We start from the raw sequence: 19,987 nt of genomic DNA, 5'->3' as shown, positions 1-19,987 counted from the left end.
ACACTGAATAGGCGTCCCTTGAATTCCTATTGGCTGATTTGAGCCTTCAAATTCAAATCAGCCAATCGGATGAGAGCTACTGAAATCCTATTAGCTGTTCAAATCAGCCAATAGGATTTCAGTAGCTCTTATCCTATTGGCAGGGTAGGAGCTCACATTAGGGGGTAGTTAATGTAGGTGGCGGCGGGGTAGGAGCTCACATTAGGGGGTAGTTAATGTAGGTGGCGGCGGGGTAGGAGCTCACATTAGGGGGTAGTTAATGTAGATGGCGGCGGGGTAGGAGCTCACATTAGGGGATAGGTAATGTAGGTGGCGGTGGTGTAAAGGGCTCACATTAGGGGGTAGTTAATGTAGGTGGCGGCGGTGTCCGGGAGCGGCGGTTTAGGGGATAATAACTTTATTAGGTGCGGCGGGGTCCGGGAGCGGCGGTTTAGGGGTTAATACATTTTTTTATTATTAGGAGAGAGTGAGGGGGGATAGCGGATAGAGGGGTATACGTGTCGGGCTATGTTTGGGAGGCGTGTTAGACAGTACGGGAGATTTTATAACTTAGTCAGGTTTTGTAGGCGCCGGCAGTTTCTAAAGTGCCGTAAGTCACTGTTGACTCCAGAAATTTGTACTTACGCAGATTTCTGGACATCGCTGGTTTATCAGACTTACGGCACTTTAGCATCTGACGGCGCCGTATATAAGATAGCTCGAGTTGCGAGCTGAAACTACGGGCGGCGGGGGTTCCCTCGCTTGTGCCGCAAACTACAATCTATATCGGATCGCGCCCCCTATTTCTAAGTCCAATGGTACTGTGACATCCTTAAAGGGATATGAAACCCAAAAAATTTGTGATTCTGAGCATAACATTTAAACAAAGTTTACAATTAACTTCTAATATTACATTTGCTTTGTTCTCATGACATTATTTGTTGAGGAGATACCTAGGTAGGTGTGTGTGGCACTACATGCCAGGAAATAATGTTGCCATATAGTGCTCCCAACGTGCACGCTCCTGATCTTTTTTCAACAAAAGATATCAAGAGGACGAAAAACATTTGATAATAAAAGCATATTAGAAAGTTGCTTACAGTTTCATGTTCTATCTTTCTAAATCATGAAAGAAAAAATGTGGGATTTAAATAAATACCCAAATCATCAATGTTTGTCTTAAACAGTATAGCATAACAAATTGATAGAAAACGTTCTCCATCTGTCTGTATCTCTCACTCTCTCTGTATGGATTAGGAAGGGCTATTAAAACATCACACACAGCTAATCTCATAATATATTGCATAAACGCAGAAAGAAATATTAGTTCAGGTATATACCATAAAGCCTTTACTAATCATTACATATCTTGACATCTTTCTATGCTTTAGACGCACTGAACATAATATATTACTGTGAAAAAATGTTAACAGCATGTTTCACACTTTTATCTGCCCCATTTCACTTTGATTTCTGTTTTATTTCACAGTGACACATTTTATCTGCTTTTCTCACTCTAGCAGACAAATATTATGTCAACCTGCTGCTAATTATTGATAAGAATTCTTAATACTTTGAGTAAACCTATATCTTTTTTTAATAGCAATGAGGCAAACACTGGAATACCCAATGCATGTGTTAAATATTTATCTGTTTGTAGATTATGATATAAATAACAATTTATCAGTTTAATGAAATACATATAAATACATATGTAAAGATTTTTCCCCCAATATAAATAACTTTTCAAAGTACTATACTCAAGCCTACTTGATGTTTATTTGTAATGTGCTTTCTATAGAAGTATAGCTAGGAAGAAATTAGGATAGCTTTCTGACACATTAGACAAGAAGAAAAGAGAAACCGTCAGAGTTTTAATAATCTGACAACTGAGATACTGCAACAGTCCTATATTAGACTGACACAGTAAGGTGGCTTCAATATTTCTAAAAGACATAAAAATTCTACAATTTGTAAGGGAATGTTATTATTGAACTGTTGATTGCAGCAATGCACTACTGGGACCTAGCTGAATATCTGGTCAGCCAATGACAAGAGCCATATGTATATAGCCACCAATTATCAGCTAGCTCCCATTAGTGCATTGCTGCTCCGGAGCATACCTAAATATGTTTTTTTTTTAACAAAGGATACCAAGATAACAAGGTACATTTGATTTAAAAAAGTATCATAAAATTGCATTTTCTGTCTAAGTTATGAAAGTTTAATATTGATTTTCAGGACATGAACTTGCTGTAAAAAAAGAAGAACCTATACTACTGTATAAGAAACATATAGAAAGTGTGTAGGGGACTGCATATTTCTTGGATTAGGAAGAGACTCTACAACACAAGGTGTGTGTCTAGGTAGAGTGTTTGCTGTCTATTGATGTGGAAGCTAAGTGCAAGGAGGTTAAAAAGAAAACATTTCTGACAAAACCACAGAGAACATTTTTTTTTTTTAACAGAGAAAAGACAGTGAATGTCTCAAAAAGAACATATTCTATTATAAACTGATATTATGTTTGCCACCACTGTCACATATATGTCAGGAGCTACTTTCTGTATAGTTATTTAAAATTCTGTTTTATTTCTGTTATGCAAATAATATTTACTTGCCAAAGCATAGAACTGCTCGTTTGAATGACTCTATTTTAGAGACCATGCAGTTTTTCCAGTTTAACTCTTTAATATTATTAACCCTTTTCGGTTGTCATGGAAAAAAACAGCCCACACTGTCAGCCCAATGGTTAAAGCACACATTATATTTTTTTTAGAAAAAACTAAATCTGTATGATGACGCTTTGCTAAAGGCCAGTTCACTAGCAGGGAATTAGCATATCTGCTTAGAGATCACACTGGCTCTGATATTGATCAGGCTGGGCTGTGTGTTTGCCTGGTATTGTTGGGGGATAATTGAGTGTCATTCTCTGTCTGTGTCGTCTCAGTGGCGCCATGTGTTTTTTGGATTGCTAATTTTACTAACTGTCTGCCTGCTACTCCTGCCCCATCCAGTCCTGCTACATGCTCTGCCTTGTGATCAGGCGACTGATTAGTGTGTACTTATCACAACAACAAACATACCCTTTAGTGCCACTGGGACTGACATTCATTCATTTATTTTGCAATGGTGAGGTTGTCATTATATATATATATATATTATTCAAACTTTAATGTATGCAATATAATATTATATGGATTTTCTGTAAACTGGTTGTAACTGACATTTTTTTCAGGTAAATCATTACCCCAAAGCAATATTTTCCAGGATTATTTTAAATCTAGATGATAGTGCACAGTAAGTAAAACTATCATTATGCGCGTCCTATATAGCATATGTGCATATGATACATACACAAACTAAACTGATGCGACACCTTTATTGCTAAGTATACTGAAGCAGCCCTAAATATTTGATGGTAATTGTTTATGCACACAACGCATATATAACATACACCCACATATAATATATATATATATATATACACCCACTCACATATAATATATATACACCCACATATAATATACACCCACTCACATATAATATATATACACCCACTCACATATAACATACACCCACATATAATATATATATATATATATATATATACACCCACTCACATATAATATATATACACCCACATATAATATACACCCACTCACATATAATATATATACACCCACTCACATATAATATACACCCACATATAATATATATACACCCACATATAATATACACCCACATATAATATATATACACCCACATATAATATACACCCACATATAATATACACCCACATCTACACGTAACTGAACATTAACGAAATGATATATTTACACATCATTAGACTGATTATAAGAGACTTTGTAAATTAGCTAAGCTGCAACAATAATATATATATATATATATATATATATATATATATATATATATATATAACACACACACATATTTATATAAATATATATATACTGTATGACATACATAGCAACACCCACACTATAATAACTATACTACAGAAATATATTATTACATAGTTGTTTAACATATTAAAAGATTACACTTAAACACAGAGTAAATGAGTTTTATAGATACAATCACAAAATAGTACCCGTTTTTTTAGATTTTTTAGATATCAGATTGATTTGTATATTCATAGATAAAGCTATAAAGTGACATCTTAAGAAAAGAAGAATTTATTTCATGGCAACTGACAGATTCAGTGCCTTCTAACTTCATATCTTGTAAAAGTGGCAGTTATAACAAAACAAAGTTATCTGGTTCATAACTAATCCTGCAAGCACTGTGTACAATAAAACAAGTTACATGAGGGTAGTGACATCACGTGCCCGTAGCACCAGCTATCCATTATAACCGCCCTCTTACCACTAGAACTACAAAAGTTACATGACTGACAGTTTACAGTACAATGAGACTGCGGTTCCAGCGCTTTAGGGAGGAGCTTCTGTCGTTTTCCGCCAATAGCAATTGTAAGGAGGCGGAGTGTGAGATCTAGGGACAGCATTCTTATCCTCGGTGTAGCCGTCGGGTCACTTCACAGTTGCCAAGCCGAGTTTGACTGAGCTTGGTCTGAGTTGGATTTATAACTTGTGTCGTGGAGGAGGTTACTGGTGGCTTTTCCTGTTTCTTCGGTCTTTTATGTGATACAAACCGTGTTGCTGGGCAAATCGATACCGGAGTGTTCGCGGGTTCTCCCGATGCTTTGCTTGGGCACATCAGGAGTGTAGTTGTTATCCCCGGGGATCTGCATGACAAACTCGCCGGATGGTAACACTTCCCGTGCACATCCCCTGAACACAAACAGCGCTGACCAGGGAGAGCAGGGCGTTTAAATGGATCGCCAACCCAGCCTCATAGCTATCTGGCTGCAACTGGAGCTGTGTGCCATGGCCATTCTGTTAACGAAAGGTGAGCTGCGGGCTGAACCTATAGCTTACTATGCCTATATCTAAAATGTAATCTACAGAAAATAAGCACTTATGTAGCTCGTCTTAGACTGGCAACTGTTGTTTGTGGTACAGAATATTAAGGTGTTAAAGTGAATTGGCTATTTTTTAATAAAAAAGTGGAATGTAGCGTAAAATAAATATTAACATAACATGCTGTTTGCATACTCTAGAACTTACGTTCATTGGCTGACAGGGAGACAGATGTTGGTAGATGAGAAAATAAGTTTTAAAGTGGGTTTATATTCTAATGCAATCCTTGACATCTTCAGTTTGATACTTTGCAGGCACTATATATTTCAATTGAAACTGTAAGCTGTTCCCTGTAAGCACTGAATGAGATTCCTGCTACAGACCTAAACAAGAATAACCCCATCACCAGGCAGGAGGCACTAGAGGGCTCTGTTAATGCTCAAACCATGCCAGTGCTTTCCCACATTATATACCTACTAATAATCATCTCTCTTAACCACAATTAAAGTCATCAGCATCCTGTGTTATGATTTTGCAGTTAAGTCATTTAAGAATATATATATATATATATATATATATATATATATATATATATATATATATATATATATATTTTTGTGTGTTTTTCAATTTTAATCTTAAATATATAGTATATTTTTTAAAATATATAAAAGCTTTCCTTTTATGCCACCATTTAATAATAATAAAAAAATGTAAGTACCACATTAAATATCAATTTAATGGACTACATAGGAAATTGAAAAGTAATTGTTCTATTTATTTACTTGGAAAAAGGTGTAACTGGACCCTTTATAACAGCTTTTGTTGCTTTTAGAAAGAAGTCTTGGCCCCTTCAAAGATCAGGGAGTGACAGACTGATGTGAGGTCTGAGATACTGAAACTATGTGCCTGATAATGATATAATTACCGGCTCACAGTCTTCTGGCTGCTATTGACTTCAAACACTTTAAAAAAAAAAAAAACATGTAGTCTCCTGTAGCCATCTTGACTAAAAGCAGGCATTTTTGGTTAATAGCTACATACAGTAAAAAGACTGAAGGGGGAGGAGGGAGAACAGAAAGTCCATTGTTCTGGCATTCAAAGTACCAATACCCTTTTGGCCCTTTGCAAAACATTTGAAGTAACTTTATACAAAAAAAGCAAAATACACTTTTAATGCTACACTTCAAAGCCATGAGTCTGGGTAAAGGTGTTCTGTTGGCATATAAACAACTTACTTTTAGTAAAAAACATAGATTGTATGAACTGCTGATTTCAGTAACTGCACATTGCATACTTACTAAGACAGTGCTGCCTGAGCTAGTTAAGTTAATGGTTTCTGGACTTACTTTAAATGATGCTAGATTTGTGTACTTCTTTAATGAGGACTAAAAGTTAAAATCCCCAGGAGCACTTTGGCATTTAAAAGCCTGGGGGAAATCTGGTCACTGCTAATGCAGTGCCTCCTGTTACTTAGGCTACCTTGTCATTTGGCATCCATTAACTAGACTATTAAAGGAGGAGTGTTGTGCTTCAGGCATGAAGGTGAAAGATGATCTTAAGGTGGGCTGCGCTTTAACACCCCCACCTCCACATTTATTGTCCCACTGTAGTGATTTCTAGATGCTGCTGATAAAGCCAATTTAAAAACAGGATTTTGGCATAACACTGAGGAGCAAATTATTTGAAGTTACGCTTTATCTTTAGGTTAATACAGATTTGACTGCTTGTTGTTATCACTGGCTTAAAACTGCTGATTGCTAACGTTATTAAATGTCAAAGGAACTGGCCATTAAAAATTTTAATTTAAACTTAAAAAAAATCCCCAAAGTGTATTGGCTTTGAATTAATCGCAAATCTAAATCTTTACTCTTAAAGTTTTACGGCTTGCACATTTTTGTTCAGATCTTATTGAAAAAGAACAGGCCTTAGAAGCACAAATCTATGAAGGGAACCTTTTTATCATTGTGTTTTGATTATTTTGAGGTTTCTTTCCTGAAAGGTTTTTTCAGACTTTTATTATTGGATTTTCAGTTTAAACGCTTCCCCTTCTGACCACACTGCATTGCGTGTAAGCTAGAAGTAGAGACAGCAGTCTTGCAGATTTGACCAGTTTTTATGACTTTCCATTTCAGCTGAAAGGAATTGACTTTGGCAAAACACACCAGTAATTGTGAGCTGCACTATCCCAGTTTTTATAACATTCACTAAGAGCATTTTACAGTATAAATGCCTTTTCTGTGGTGGATATACATGTACTCTTAAAGACATACTATGTTATTGCTGATTGTAAATTCATTTTAAAGCCTGTGTTTAACTGAAGTACCTTTTTATAGTTTATTAATTGGGTTTTGTTTTTAAAATATAATCATAATAAATATATATATATATATATATATATATATATATTAATCAAAAGCTATTTACAAGAACTTACAATGAATAAACTTTAAAGCTATATTTTTTTTGTATACCTCTGATCAGTTAGTAAATATGCTTTTTCTATTCCAAAGTCAATTTGACAGTTTTATTTTTTTATATAACCAGCACAATGTGATTTTCTAATCTATATTTTTTTTTTAATTTCTTTTTAGGTGAAATCAGATGCTATTGTGATGCCCCACACTGTGTTGCAACTGGATATATGTGCAAATCTGAACTGAATGCCTGCTTTTCAAGGCTACTCGATCCACAAAACACAAATTCTCCTCTGACACATGGTTGTCTGGACTCTGTTGCTAACACAGCAGATCTCTGCAAAATGAAGACTTTACAGAACCAAACGGGCACTACTGCGGCGCTCAAATTGGAGTGCTGTCATGAAGATATGTGTAATTACAGAGGCCTGCAAGATGTTCTTTCTCCTCCCAAGATTGATACATCAGGTATGGGAAGCAATTTCAAACTAAACCTTTTTTTCCTTGATCTATAGGCCTGCGACTGCCAAGACCCTGTGTGTCTGCTATTGATTTTGTTGTTAATGTAATTAGAGATACCAGTGGGAAAAGCCTGGTTAGAGTTAAAGATGTATTTCTGTTAGCAAGCTTTGATGTGTGTCTGAGTGCTCGGCTCCTGTCTGGCTAGTATTGCCTTTTGCATGCTTTTTTCTTTCTAGTGGGTGCAGGAATGTTCCATTTGCTGTTTGTGTGTTGCAATTTTACTAACTGAAGCTTCTCTGTATAAGTAAGGGGGTTTGTGGCTATGTACCTATCATGTTTTTAGGGCGATTAAATGGATTAACTTATTTTTTTTTTCTACCTGTAGGCACTGGGAGCAAGTATCAACATGAAAGCACAAGGAACCTCATCACTAAGGTTCAAGAGCTTACGTCTTCAAAAGAACTATGGTTTAGAGCTGCGGTAATTGCAGTCCCTATAGCTGGTGGACTGATCCTTGTTCTTTTAATTATGCTTGCGCTTCGGATGCTCCGTAGTGAAAACAAAAGGTTACAGGACCAGAGGCAGCAAATGCTTTCTCGGTTGCATTACAGTTTTCATGGACACCATTCCAAGAAAGGCCAAGTAGCTAAATTAGACTTGGAATGCATGGTCCCAGTGACTGGACAGGAGAACTGTTGTCTGACTTGTGATAAAATGAGGCACACAGACCTCTGCAATGACAAAATCATCTCATTAGTTCATTGGGGAATGTACAGCGGTCATGGGAAGCTGGAATTTGTATGACCGTCTTTAAAATGATGGACCCAATTGATGGAGGACTTTTTTTTTGGATCTGCTGAATAGGAGCACTTTATCTTTTTTGAAGACATTAAGCTCATCCTCGGGAGGGAGGAGCTTGGACCTTTGCTGAGTGAAGGATTCCAAAAAGATGTCTTATTTGCACAGACTCTGTATTTCTTTTTAACATTGCAAGATGTAGAGGTTGTACACACTGTCACTGAAGTTTTCTGAACTTTAGGAAGTTGATATTTGTCATTGAAATACTGTTCACAATGTACAAATTCCTATATATGTTTAATGTAAAGATTTTTTCAAATATATATTTTGTCTGGAATATAATCCTCTTTCCTGTATTTATTTTCTCTAGATAGCGAGAGACCACACAGTGGTTACAGGGTATATATTTTTTTTTTTACCAGTTTTCTCCTTTTAGAGGGTGTGTCCCACACATTTATTTCAATAGTTGTTGCTCTTTTTCTTTCTTTCTTAAACCACACCTTATATTAAGTGAATGCCTTTAATAGCATGTTATAATCTCTGGGAAGAACAAAGGCAGTGCTTATACTGTTAAAGGCTGATCTGATCTCTATTGTGATATGGCCTTTTAGCCCTTGTACACGCCCTTTATTGTGATACTAGTTCTCCATAATTCTTAAGGTTGACCCTTTTCTACTCCAAATCTGCACCTTTCCATCACCTCTTAATTTAAAGGGACAGTGAACACTAGAATTTTTGTTGTTTTAAAAGATAGATAATCCCTTTTATTAGCCATTCCCAAATTTTACATAACCAACACTTCTATTAATATACTTTTTACCTCTGTAATTAACATCTTCTGAAAGCCCCCGGATCACATGACATTTTATTTATTATCTATTGACTTTCATTTTAGCCAATTAGTGCAGTGTCTGTCACAATCCATGGGCATGATAACAATGTTATCTATATGGTTTACATGAAGTAGCTCTCCTCTGTTGTGAAAAGCAAAAAAAAAACAAAAAACATGTGATAATTTCTAGGCCCTTGAAGGCCGCCTCTTATCATATAAGCCTTCCTAGGTTTAGCTTTCAACTAAGAATAGCAATAGAACAAAGAAAATTGGTGCTAAAAGTAAATTGGAAAGTTGTTTAAAATTACATGCCTTATTTGTTTGTTTTGTTTTGTTTTTTAACTTGACTGTCCCTTTTAATACCCATAAAATTAGCCCTGGAACTTGTGTGTGATTAAGATAATACATTTTTGGTAAATGGTCTCATACGGAAAAGCCCTTTCATAGAAGAAAACTGTGTCATTGACTTAAAGGGACAGTGTAGTATAAAATTGTTTTTCCCTTACTGTGTTTCCAATGACTTTGTTTTTTTACCAGCTGCAGAGTATAAAATGTATGAGATTTGCTTTTTTAAGGCTTATTTGTGTATATGAATTAGCTGATTTTGTGTTTTGTAGCCACAACCTAATAAAATGGGTTGAGCTTGTAGGTATAATCAGATCTCATTACTTTATCACATTGTGCACATATACCTGCTTCTTTATCTTATATCTGTCCATAAACCAATCACCAATACTTGGAGAGAACAATGGAAATTAAAATTGTATTACATTATCTCTTCTATAACCCACTGGGAGTGTAATTTCTTCTCCTGGCTGTGTTAACTCAGCTTGGAGTTGAGGCCAAAAATTTTCAGGATGGGTGGGGATACCACAGGCTAAATAAACTATTTCAAATGCTAATATAAGGGTCATGGAAATACTTGTAAACTATTTAATACACTCCAGCAGGTAAAGTGGATCATTAAAGTCCCTTTAACCTTTTTCTTGAATTTTTTTTTTTACCTGTTACATTAAAGGGTCTGTAAACTGTAAATTTGTTTTTCCGTGGGTGTGTTCCCCATGACTTGTTGTTCCAGCTGCAGCTGGTATAAAATGCATGAGAAATTTAGGATTCTTTTTGCAAAATTATATAGTTAGATTTACTTTTTGAAACCGCAGCCCATCAAAATAGGCTAAGATTTCAGTGCAATCAGATCTTGCTATCTTATCACCCAAATGCTTTCCTTTCTTATCTCTGTACAATACTTAGAACACAATTGAAAATTAACATTTTAGAGCGTTATCCACCTCCCACTTCTGCTGGCTGTGTTTACATAGTTACTCAATAGCCTATACCTAGGTATAGAAACTTCAGTATAAGTAGGGATATACTACAGGCTAAATCAGCTATTTAAAATGCCAATATAAAGGCTAAGGAGCTATTTCTAAACAAATTAATTCACTGCAGCAGGTAAAATGGATAATTGAGAACAAAATAAAAGGAGAGGCATTTTTGGGTAAATTGTCCCTTTTAACTATACATCTTTCAGCGGAGGGAAACATCCCATGTAAGCATAGCTGAATTGTATCAAGGCAATGTGTGTTGATCTCTCTGCATAGAATGATTCATTTTGAATGAGTACTTCTCATCTTCTCATACACTCTTTGTTGCATTTAAATAGGTCATTTTAAAATACATCATAATTTTTGTTTTTTTTAAAACATAAGATCCTGTATTATTATTATTTTATTACGTTTGGGAGACTTGTCACTATCTACCTATGAACTTGTAGTCCTGCATATTAGCAATTGAGCATTCAGAACTTTAAAGGGACAGTAAACCTCTTGTAATTTAAATTCTGTTGTATTTCTATAGAATGACAGTCTAAACATTTAAAAAATAAATTTACATTCTTTCTACTGCAAATTTGATAACAGTAAATTGAAAAGTTGTTTAAAATTATACCCTATCTGAATCATGAAAGTTTACTTTTGACTAGACTGTCCCTTTAAAAAAATCCTGAAAGTTTTTAGTCTCGAGGCCAAGCTGTGTTAACACAGCCAGTAGAAGAAATTACACTCCCAGTGGGTTATAGAATAGATAAGGTAATAAAATGATAATTTTCCATTGTTCTCTCCAAGTATTGGTGATTGGTTTATGGACAGATATAAGATAAAGAAGCAGGTATATGTGCACAATGTGATACAGTAATGAGATCTGATTATACCTACAAGCTCAACCCATTTTATTAGGTTGTGGCTTCAAAACACAAAATCAGCTAATTCATATACACAAATAAACCTTAAAAAGCAAATCTCATACATTATATACTCTGCAGCTGGTAAAAAAAAGTAATTGGAAACACATTAAGCACATTAAGGGAAAAACAATTCTATAGTATACTGTCCCTTTAAGCATGTGCAGTGATGTAGCTCACTGCATGAGCAATGGTAAAAAAAAGTACAATCTCTATTCTGGTGTTGGGTGTTTTAAACAACCACTTGTTGGGGATCAGCAGATAATCATTCTAGTGAAGTAATCTATATACCAACAATAATAAATGTAAGATAAGAAACATCTTTCCCTAAACAGACATTATAAATAAGTAATCAATGATATGCATAAAGTACCCCTTTCTAATTAACTTTTCGGATGTTCTTTCACAACCGAATCATACTCCTCCGTCTATAAACCTCAACAAAGTAGCGCTCTTACAGTGTGGGAAAAAATACACAAGTAGAATCCCAGGGGAAACAGACTCTTCATAAAATAAGCTTTATTAAAGGGACAGTCTACACTCACCAAAGTTTTATGTGAATACCGTCAGCTACCTTCTCCAGCTTGCTCCTGTTTGTGTAAAGGGTCTTTTCATATGCAAAAGAAGGGGGGGGGGGAGTGTCTTATTTCCCACTTGCAGTGGGCTTTCCAGCTACCTTTTCAATAGAGCTAAACTGAGAGCTTCTAAGTAAGTTTTTAAACAGTTTTATATTGGATTTTTATATCAGTATCTGTGCATCTAATTATTTATAGTAGTGTCTATTACATGCAGTTATATGAAAATGAGTGTATACTGTCCCTTTAAATTGTTAATGTTTAAAAAGATAGATAATGCCTTTAGTACCCATTCCCCAGCTTTGCTCAACCAACATTGTTATATTAATATATTTTATAACATTTAAACCTCTAATGTCTGCCTGTTTCTAAGCCACTATAGACAGCCTCATATCACATGCTTTTTTATTTGCTTTTCACAACAGGAGACTGCTAGTTCATGTGTGTCATATAGATAACATTTTGTTCACGCCCGATGAGTTATTTAAGATTTAGCACAATACAGTACTAAATGCAAGTCAATAGATAATAAATACAAAATCATGTGATCAGGAAGATGCTTAGATACAAGGTAATCACAGAGGTAAAAAAGTATATTAATATAACTGTGCTGGTTATGCAAAACTGTGGAATGGGTAATAAAGGGTTTATCTATCTTTTAAAACAATAACAATTCTATTGTAGACTGTTCCTTTAAAGGGACAGTTTACTCAAAAATGTTCTCTCCTTTAATTTGTTCCCAAGGCCAAGATGTGTTAACACAGCCAGCAGAAGAAATTACACTCCCAGTGGGTTATAGAAGAGATAAGGTAATAAAATGTTAATTTTCCATTGTTCTCTCCAAGTATTGGTGATTGGTTATGGACAGATGTAAGATAAAGAAGCAGGTATATGTGCACAATGTGATAAAGTAATGAGATCTGATTATACCTACAAGCTCAACCCATTTTATTAGGTTGTGGCTTCATAACACAAAATCAGCTAATTCATATACACAAATAAGCCTTAAAAAAAGCAAATCTTATACATTTTATACTCTGCAACTGGTAAAAAAAAATAATTGGAAACACATTAATGGAACAGTACACCATAAAATTGTTTTCCAATTAATGCATTTTCAATGACTTGTTATATATACTAGCTGCAGAGTATAAAATGTTTGAGAATTTGCATTTTCAGGTTTATTTGTGTATATGAAGTAGCTGGTGTTGTGCTTTTAAACCACAGCCTTTTACAATTGGTTGCGCTTCAAGCTAATATCAGATCTCATTATGTTAACACTTTTATTCACACAGACTTGCTTCCTTATCTTATATATGTTTGTAAAGCAAAGCTCAATACTTAGAAAAGACAATGGAAAATTAACATTTTATTACTTAAACAATCCTGCAACCCACTGAGAGTGTAATTTCTTCTGCTGGCTGTGTTTACATAGTCTGTCAATAGCATATACTCCAGTATCAACACTTTTAGTATAGTTAGTATATTGTGATACCACGGACTAAATCAGCTACTTCATATGCTGACATAGGGGTAAAGGAGTTACTTGTTAACAATTTAATATACTACAGCAGATAAAATGGATCATTGGGAACAATTTAAAGGGGAGAACATTTTTGGGTGAACTGTCCCTTTAATGTAGTATTTATAGTATACTGTCCCTTTAAGGCTTCTCTATACAGTGGTCTACTTATTTAGCATACGTAAAAAGCGAAGTGAACTCTGTAATTTATTTTTGTAGCAGTGTTTGCAACAACATCTGTAAACATGTATAGATTGCTATAAACACCACTGTCATATAGTACTTATTGGTTCCTGAGCCTACCTAGGTATTCATGGAAAGAAATGCTACATTTTATAAAAATAAAACAAAGATTGCCAAGAGAAAGAAATTAAGAATATAAGTAAATTGGACAGCTTATTTAAAAGTTAAACACTCCATGTGGATCATGAAACATTAATTAACTGCTATTTTATATAACAACATTATTTTCCACCTTACGCAAATGATCATTTAAAGGTGTTTACATTTTGTATTCCCAATTGGTATACCTGCTGTAGAGTATCACATGTATCAGAAATGGTTCATTAGTGTTTATTTTTGTATTTCAAATTGATGATTTTGCTTATTGAAACCAGCAGACAGTGTTTTAAAAAACTTGCTTATAGAAAATGTGTTGAGCAAACAGAAAGAACAGACCTCTTTTTCTTATCTATTTTTCTATACGCAAAGGGCAATCGTTAAAGGGACACAAGTCAAAATTAAACTTTCATGATTCAGATAGACTCGAGCATGCTGTTTTAACCAACTTTCCAATTTACTTCAATTAAAAAAATGTGCACAGCCTTTTTATATTTACACTTTTTGAGTCACCAGCTCCTACTGAGCATGTGCAAGGCTTTACAGACTATACGTGTATGCAATCGTGATTGGCTGATAGATGTCACATTATACAGGAGGAGTGGAAGTAGACATAACTGAAATTTGTCAGAAAACAAAATCTACTACTCGAAGTTCAGACTAAGTGCTATCGCATTGTGTTGTTATCATGCATTTGTTGATTATGCAAATCCACTATATTTACTGGTCCTTTAAAGGGACATTATACACTCATTTTTTCTGTGCATATATGTTTTGTAGATTATCTATTTATATAGCCCATCAAGTTTGTTTTTTTAAATGTATAGTTTTGCTTATTTTTAAATAACATTGCTCTGATTTCCAGACTCCTAACCAAGCCCCAAAGTTTTATGAGAATACCGTCAGCTACCTTCTCCAGCTTGCTCCTGTTTCTGTAAAGGGTCTTTTCATTTGCAAAAGAAGTGTGTGTGTGTGTGTGTGTGGGGGGGGTGTCTTATTTGCCACTTGCAGTGGGCTTTACAGCTACCTTTTCAACCGAGCTAAACTGAGAGTTTCTAAGTAAGTTTTTAAACAGTTTTATACTGGATTTTAATATCAGTATCTGTGCATCTTATTCTTTATAGTAGTGTCTATTACATGCAGTTATATGAAAACGAGTAAGTAAGTATTGTATTGACATGTTAATTATGAGTGGGGATTCAATGAGCAAAAACAGCTATTTTGTATACAAAACTCAGTCCCACAATTTTTTTTTCTTTAGAGAATACTGCAATATAAATATATATATATATATATATATATATATATATATATATATATGTGTGTGTATATATATATATATATATACACACAGTATCTCACAAAAGTGAGTACACCCCTCAGATTTTTGTAAATATTGTATTATATCTTTTCATGTGACAACATTGAAGAAATGACACTTTGCTACAATGTAAAGTAGTGAGTGTACAGCCTGTATAACAGTGTAAATTTGCTGTCTCCTCAAAATAACTCAACACACAGCCATTAATATCTAAACCGTTGGCAACAAAAGTGAGTACACCCCTAAGTGGAAATATCCTAAGTGGAAATTTCCCTCCCTGGTGTCATGTGACTCGTTAGTGTCTCAGGTGTGAATGGGGAGCAGATGTGTTAAATTTGGTGTTATCGCTCTCACGCTCTCTCATACTGGTCACTGGAAGTTCAACCTGGCACCTCATGGCAAAGAACTCTCTGAGGATCTGAAAAAAAGAATTGTTGCTCTACATAAAGATGGCCTAGGCTATAAGAAGATTGCCAAGACCCTGAAACTGAGCTGCAGCATGGAGGGCAAGGCCATATAGGTTTCACAGGACAGGTTCCAAACAGAACAGGCCTCGTCATGGTCGATCAAAGAAGTTGAGTGCACATGCTCAGCGTCATATCCAGAGGTTGTCTTTGGGAAATATACGTATGAGTGCTGCCAGCATTGCTGCAGAGGTTGAAGGGAGTGGGGGGTCAGCCTGTCAGTGCTCAGACCATACGCCGCACACTGCATCAAATTGGTCTGCATGGCTGTTGTCCTAGAAAGAAGCCTCTTCTAAAGATGATGCACAAGAAAGTCTGCAAACAGTTTTTCTGAAGATAAGCAGACTAAGGACATGGATTACTGGAACCATGTCCTGTGGTCCAATGAGACCAAGATAAACTTATTTGGTTCAGATGGTGTCAAGCGTGTGTGGCGGCAACCAGGTGAGGAGTACAAAGACAAGTGTGTCTTGCCTACAGTCAAGCATGGTGGTGGGAGTGTCATGGTCTGGGCCTGCATGAGTGCTGGCTGCACTGGGGAGCTACAGTTCATTAAGGGAACCATGAATACCAACATGTACTGTGACATACTGAAGCAGAGCATGATCCCATCCCTTCACAGACTGGGCCGCAGGGCAGTATTCCAACATAATAACGACCCCAAACACACCTCCAAGACGACCACTGCCTTGCTAAAGAAGCTGAGGGTAAAGGTGATGGACTGGCCAAGCATGTCTCCAGACCTAAACCCTATTGAGCATCTGTGGGGCATCCTCAAACGGAAGGTAGGGGAGCGCAAGGTCTCTAACATCCACCAGCTCTGTGATGTCGTCATGGAGGAGTGGAAGAGGACTCCAGTGGCAATGTGAAGCTCTGGTGAACTCCATGCCGAAGAGGGTTAAGGTACTGCTGGAAAATAATGGTGGCCACATAAAATATTGACACTTTGGGCCCAATTTGGACATTTCCACTTAGGGGTGTACTCACTTTTGTTACCAATGGTTTAGACATTTTTTTTTTAAATTTAAATTTTATTGTACAAAAAAGAAAGAGGACAAATACAAGCAACACACACATAACACACATTTCTCCATGCATGGAGATTACAGCATAAAAGAAAAATATATAAGAAGAGACAAAAGCCAAATAGCCAAGACCCTTTCCCGGACAACTCAATAATAATAATAAAAAAAAAAAAAAAAAAAGGGTTAGTAGTAAGGGAAAATATTCCCTCTCTCCTCTCACTCCCCCCCCGTGTCCCCCAACCCCCCCTAATCTAATTTAATGTTGATGATTTGTTCTATATATTGTACGAAGTCGTTTCCCTGAAGGCCCACGAAAACTCTCCACCTTCTACAGAATTTCTCTCCTGAGGGCCCCTCCAATTTTGATTCATATGCTGCCTTGATTGATGAGTCTAATAATGCTTTCCTCACTTCTGGGATAGTGGGTGTCTTACAAGAAATCCAATATTTAAAGAGAAGTGTTCTAGTAATTATTAATGCTATTAGTATAAAGTCAACATCCTTATCCCAAGCGGCGTGGGATCTTAAAAAGAGAATAGAGTCTCGTGATAGCTGGATCTTTTTCTTTACTATATTAGAAAATATTCTACCTTCATCCAAAATTGATTTACCTTAGGGCATCCCCAGACTAGATGAGTCAAGTCAGGGTCTTGAAAGTGGCATTTACAACAGATATTAAACACATTTTTGTTCCACTTAGCCACTCTCCGAGGAATTAAATAATCTCTGTGTATCACCCTAAAATGAATTTCCCTATAATAAGACGAGGAAAACAACCTCTGTGCAGTCTTCACACTCTTTAAGAGTATTGTCTCAAGATGGGGAGAATCAACCAGTGTTAGCCACTGGGAAGTCAAATCTGCTAGAACCGATGTTTCTTCCAGGGATACCAAAAATGTATAGATAAAGGATAATAATCCCTTCCTAACCTTTACCAGATCAACCAACGGATGTTGTTCCCACAACTGGGGATCCAAATTCACTAGTTTAAGAATATAGCCTTTTACTTGAATAAAATAGAAAATATGTTTAATGGTTTAGACATTAATGGCTGTGTGTTGAGTTATTTTGAGGGGAGAGCAATTTTACACTGTTATACAGGCTGTAAGCTCACTACTTTACATTGTAGCAAAGTGTCATTTCTTCAGTGTTGTCACATGAAAAGATATAATAAAATATTTTAAAAAAAAATGTGAGGGGTGTACTCACTTTTGTGAGATACTGTATATCTATACCTATATATATATATATATATATATATATATATATATATATATATATATATATATATATATATATAAATATATATATATATATATATATATATATATTTGTTTACATTTAGAATAGGTGGTGGTTTAAACAGACAACAACTACATTTTTCAAATGAGAACGTAAAGGAACTATTAAATACACTCCAACAAATTAAATTAATCTTTTGGGAACACAATATGGAGGGGGGGGGGGGGGATTTTTATAGTACAATATCCCTTTAACTGCTAAAATAGTGACACACTATATCTGTATTCTGTTTTCATGAAAGCTGAACAAGCAGATCTCTGAAAAGAAAAGCCATTATCCAGCAATGGAGATGAATCTTTGGTGAGCCTGTATTCCGTGAGAGCAGTTTATTGTGCAATAGAAATGCATTCTATACTGTACTTGACTATTGTGTTTTTTATTCACATTCTATGTCAGCGCCCCTATGATTTTGTACTTCAAAGCAAACATTTTTTTAAGAATACAGAAATAACTGCTTAGCTGAGATACGGGAGTCATTTCTCTTACCATGTTTTAGTTACCCCCACCCCCCGATTTCACAATCACTAAATAATTTGTGGGTTTTGTAACTATGAAATAAGGTGAAAACCTTTGAAGTATAATAGCGCTATCATTACTTTTATTTAAACTCACAGACATATAGTCTAACAGTCCTTGTATCAGTGCATTCAATTGCACTATGCAAGGGGGAAAAGGCTTTGTCATTATATTTCTCTATAGTTCTATCCCTGTTATTTTCTTCACATTCTGGCAATTCCTAAAGTAATCGTTCTGCGTATTGCAGTAAATCATGGTTATATAGTATGCAAAACAAAGTGTTTTTTTATCAAGTGCAAAACGTGTAAGAAGAAATGAAAGAAAAACCAGAAATAAAAGCTTCAGAGCAAATGAAATGGGGCATACAAATTATAATTATATACTTTTTAACAAAATTTGCAACATGACGTGTTTTAATTGAAAAAAGCAAACTGCTTTATCTACTTAAAAAGGGACACAAACCCCAAAAATATTCTTCCATGATTCAGACAGAGCATACAATATCAGACAACTTTCCAATTTACTTTATATATATATTATCAAATTAGATTCATTTTCTTGTTATCCTTTGCAGAAAGAGTGACATTTCACTACTGGCAGCTAGCTAAACACATCGGATCAGCCAATGACAGAAGGCATATATGTGCAGCCACCAATCAGAAGCTAGTTCCCAGCAATGCATTACTGAAGTGAATTAGAAAGCTGTATAAAACTGCATGCTCTATTTGAAGTACGAAATAACATATATGTCATGTCCTTTTAATCCAAGATTGACACCTTGTGCACTCATCCTTCACTGACATTAGAGGTTAGACGGGTACTGATTGGCACTTACTTGCATGTCAATCAAGCCCACATTCAATAACATACTTAGAAATGAGCTACTAAGTATGCTCTGATGCTAAGACCTGGGGGCTTATAAGAAGTGCTTATCTCTCTGAATTACAAGCAAAAAAAAAAGAAGAAAGCATTTGTTAACATACACTTTATATTATAAAGGGTGGTACAAGAGTATGCGGGGGCTGTACATCATACTGTATAGTTTTATATCCCCATAAAAGCTAGCTTGCCAAGCAATGTGAGTAAACTAGTAGTCTATAATGAGATAAGTCATCATGGGGCATTATATATACACATTTCAACAAGGTTTAGAGAACAAACGCCTAGATTTAGAGCTCTGCGTTAGCCGTCAAAACCAGCGTTAGGGGCTCCTAACGCTGGTTTTGGGCTACCGCTGGTATTTAGAGTCAGAGTCA

The 19,987-nt window shown here is 35.5% G+C and overlaps 1 protein-coding gene across 1 annotated transcript; it reads left to right on the top strand.

The window, feature by feature from the left end:
* The first annotated feature begins 4,514 nt into the window (after window positions 1-4,514).
* BAMBI (BMP and activin membrane bound inhibitor) lies at window positions 4,515-8,938 on the top strand. The gene is made up of 3 exons (XM_053712960.1): window positions 4,515-4,908; window positions 7,514-7,804; window positions 8,184-8,938. Exons 1-3 carry the CDS (start codon window positions 4,833-4,835, stop codon window positions 8,600-8,602), a joined length of 786 nt encoding a protein of 261 aa, XP_053568935.1. The 5' UTR covers window positions 4,515-4,832; the 3' UTR covers window positions 8,603-8,938.
* Window positions 8,939-19,987: the final 11,049 nt, after the last annotated feature.

The sequence above is a fragment of the Bombina bombina genome, chromosome 5, assembly GCF_027579735.1.
Source record: "Bombina bombina isolate aBomBom1 chromosome 5, aBomBom1.pri, whole genome shotgun sequence".
NCBI classification, from domain to species: Eukaryota; Metazoa; Chordata; class Amphibia; order Anura; family Bombinatoridae; genus Bombina; species Bombina bombina.
The sequence above is the reverse complement of the archived record's forward strand: the minus strand, read 5'-3'. Positions and strand labels throughout refer to the sequence as shown.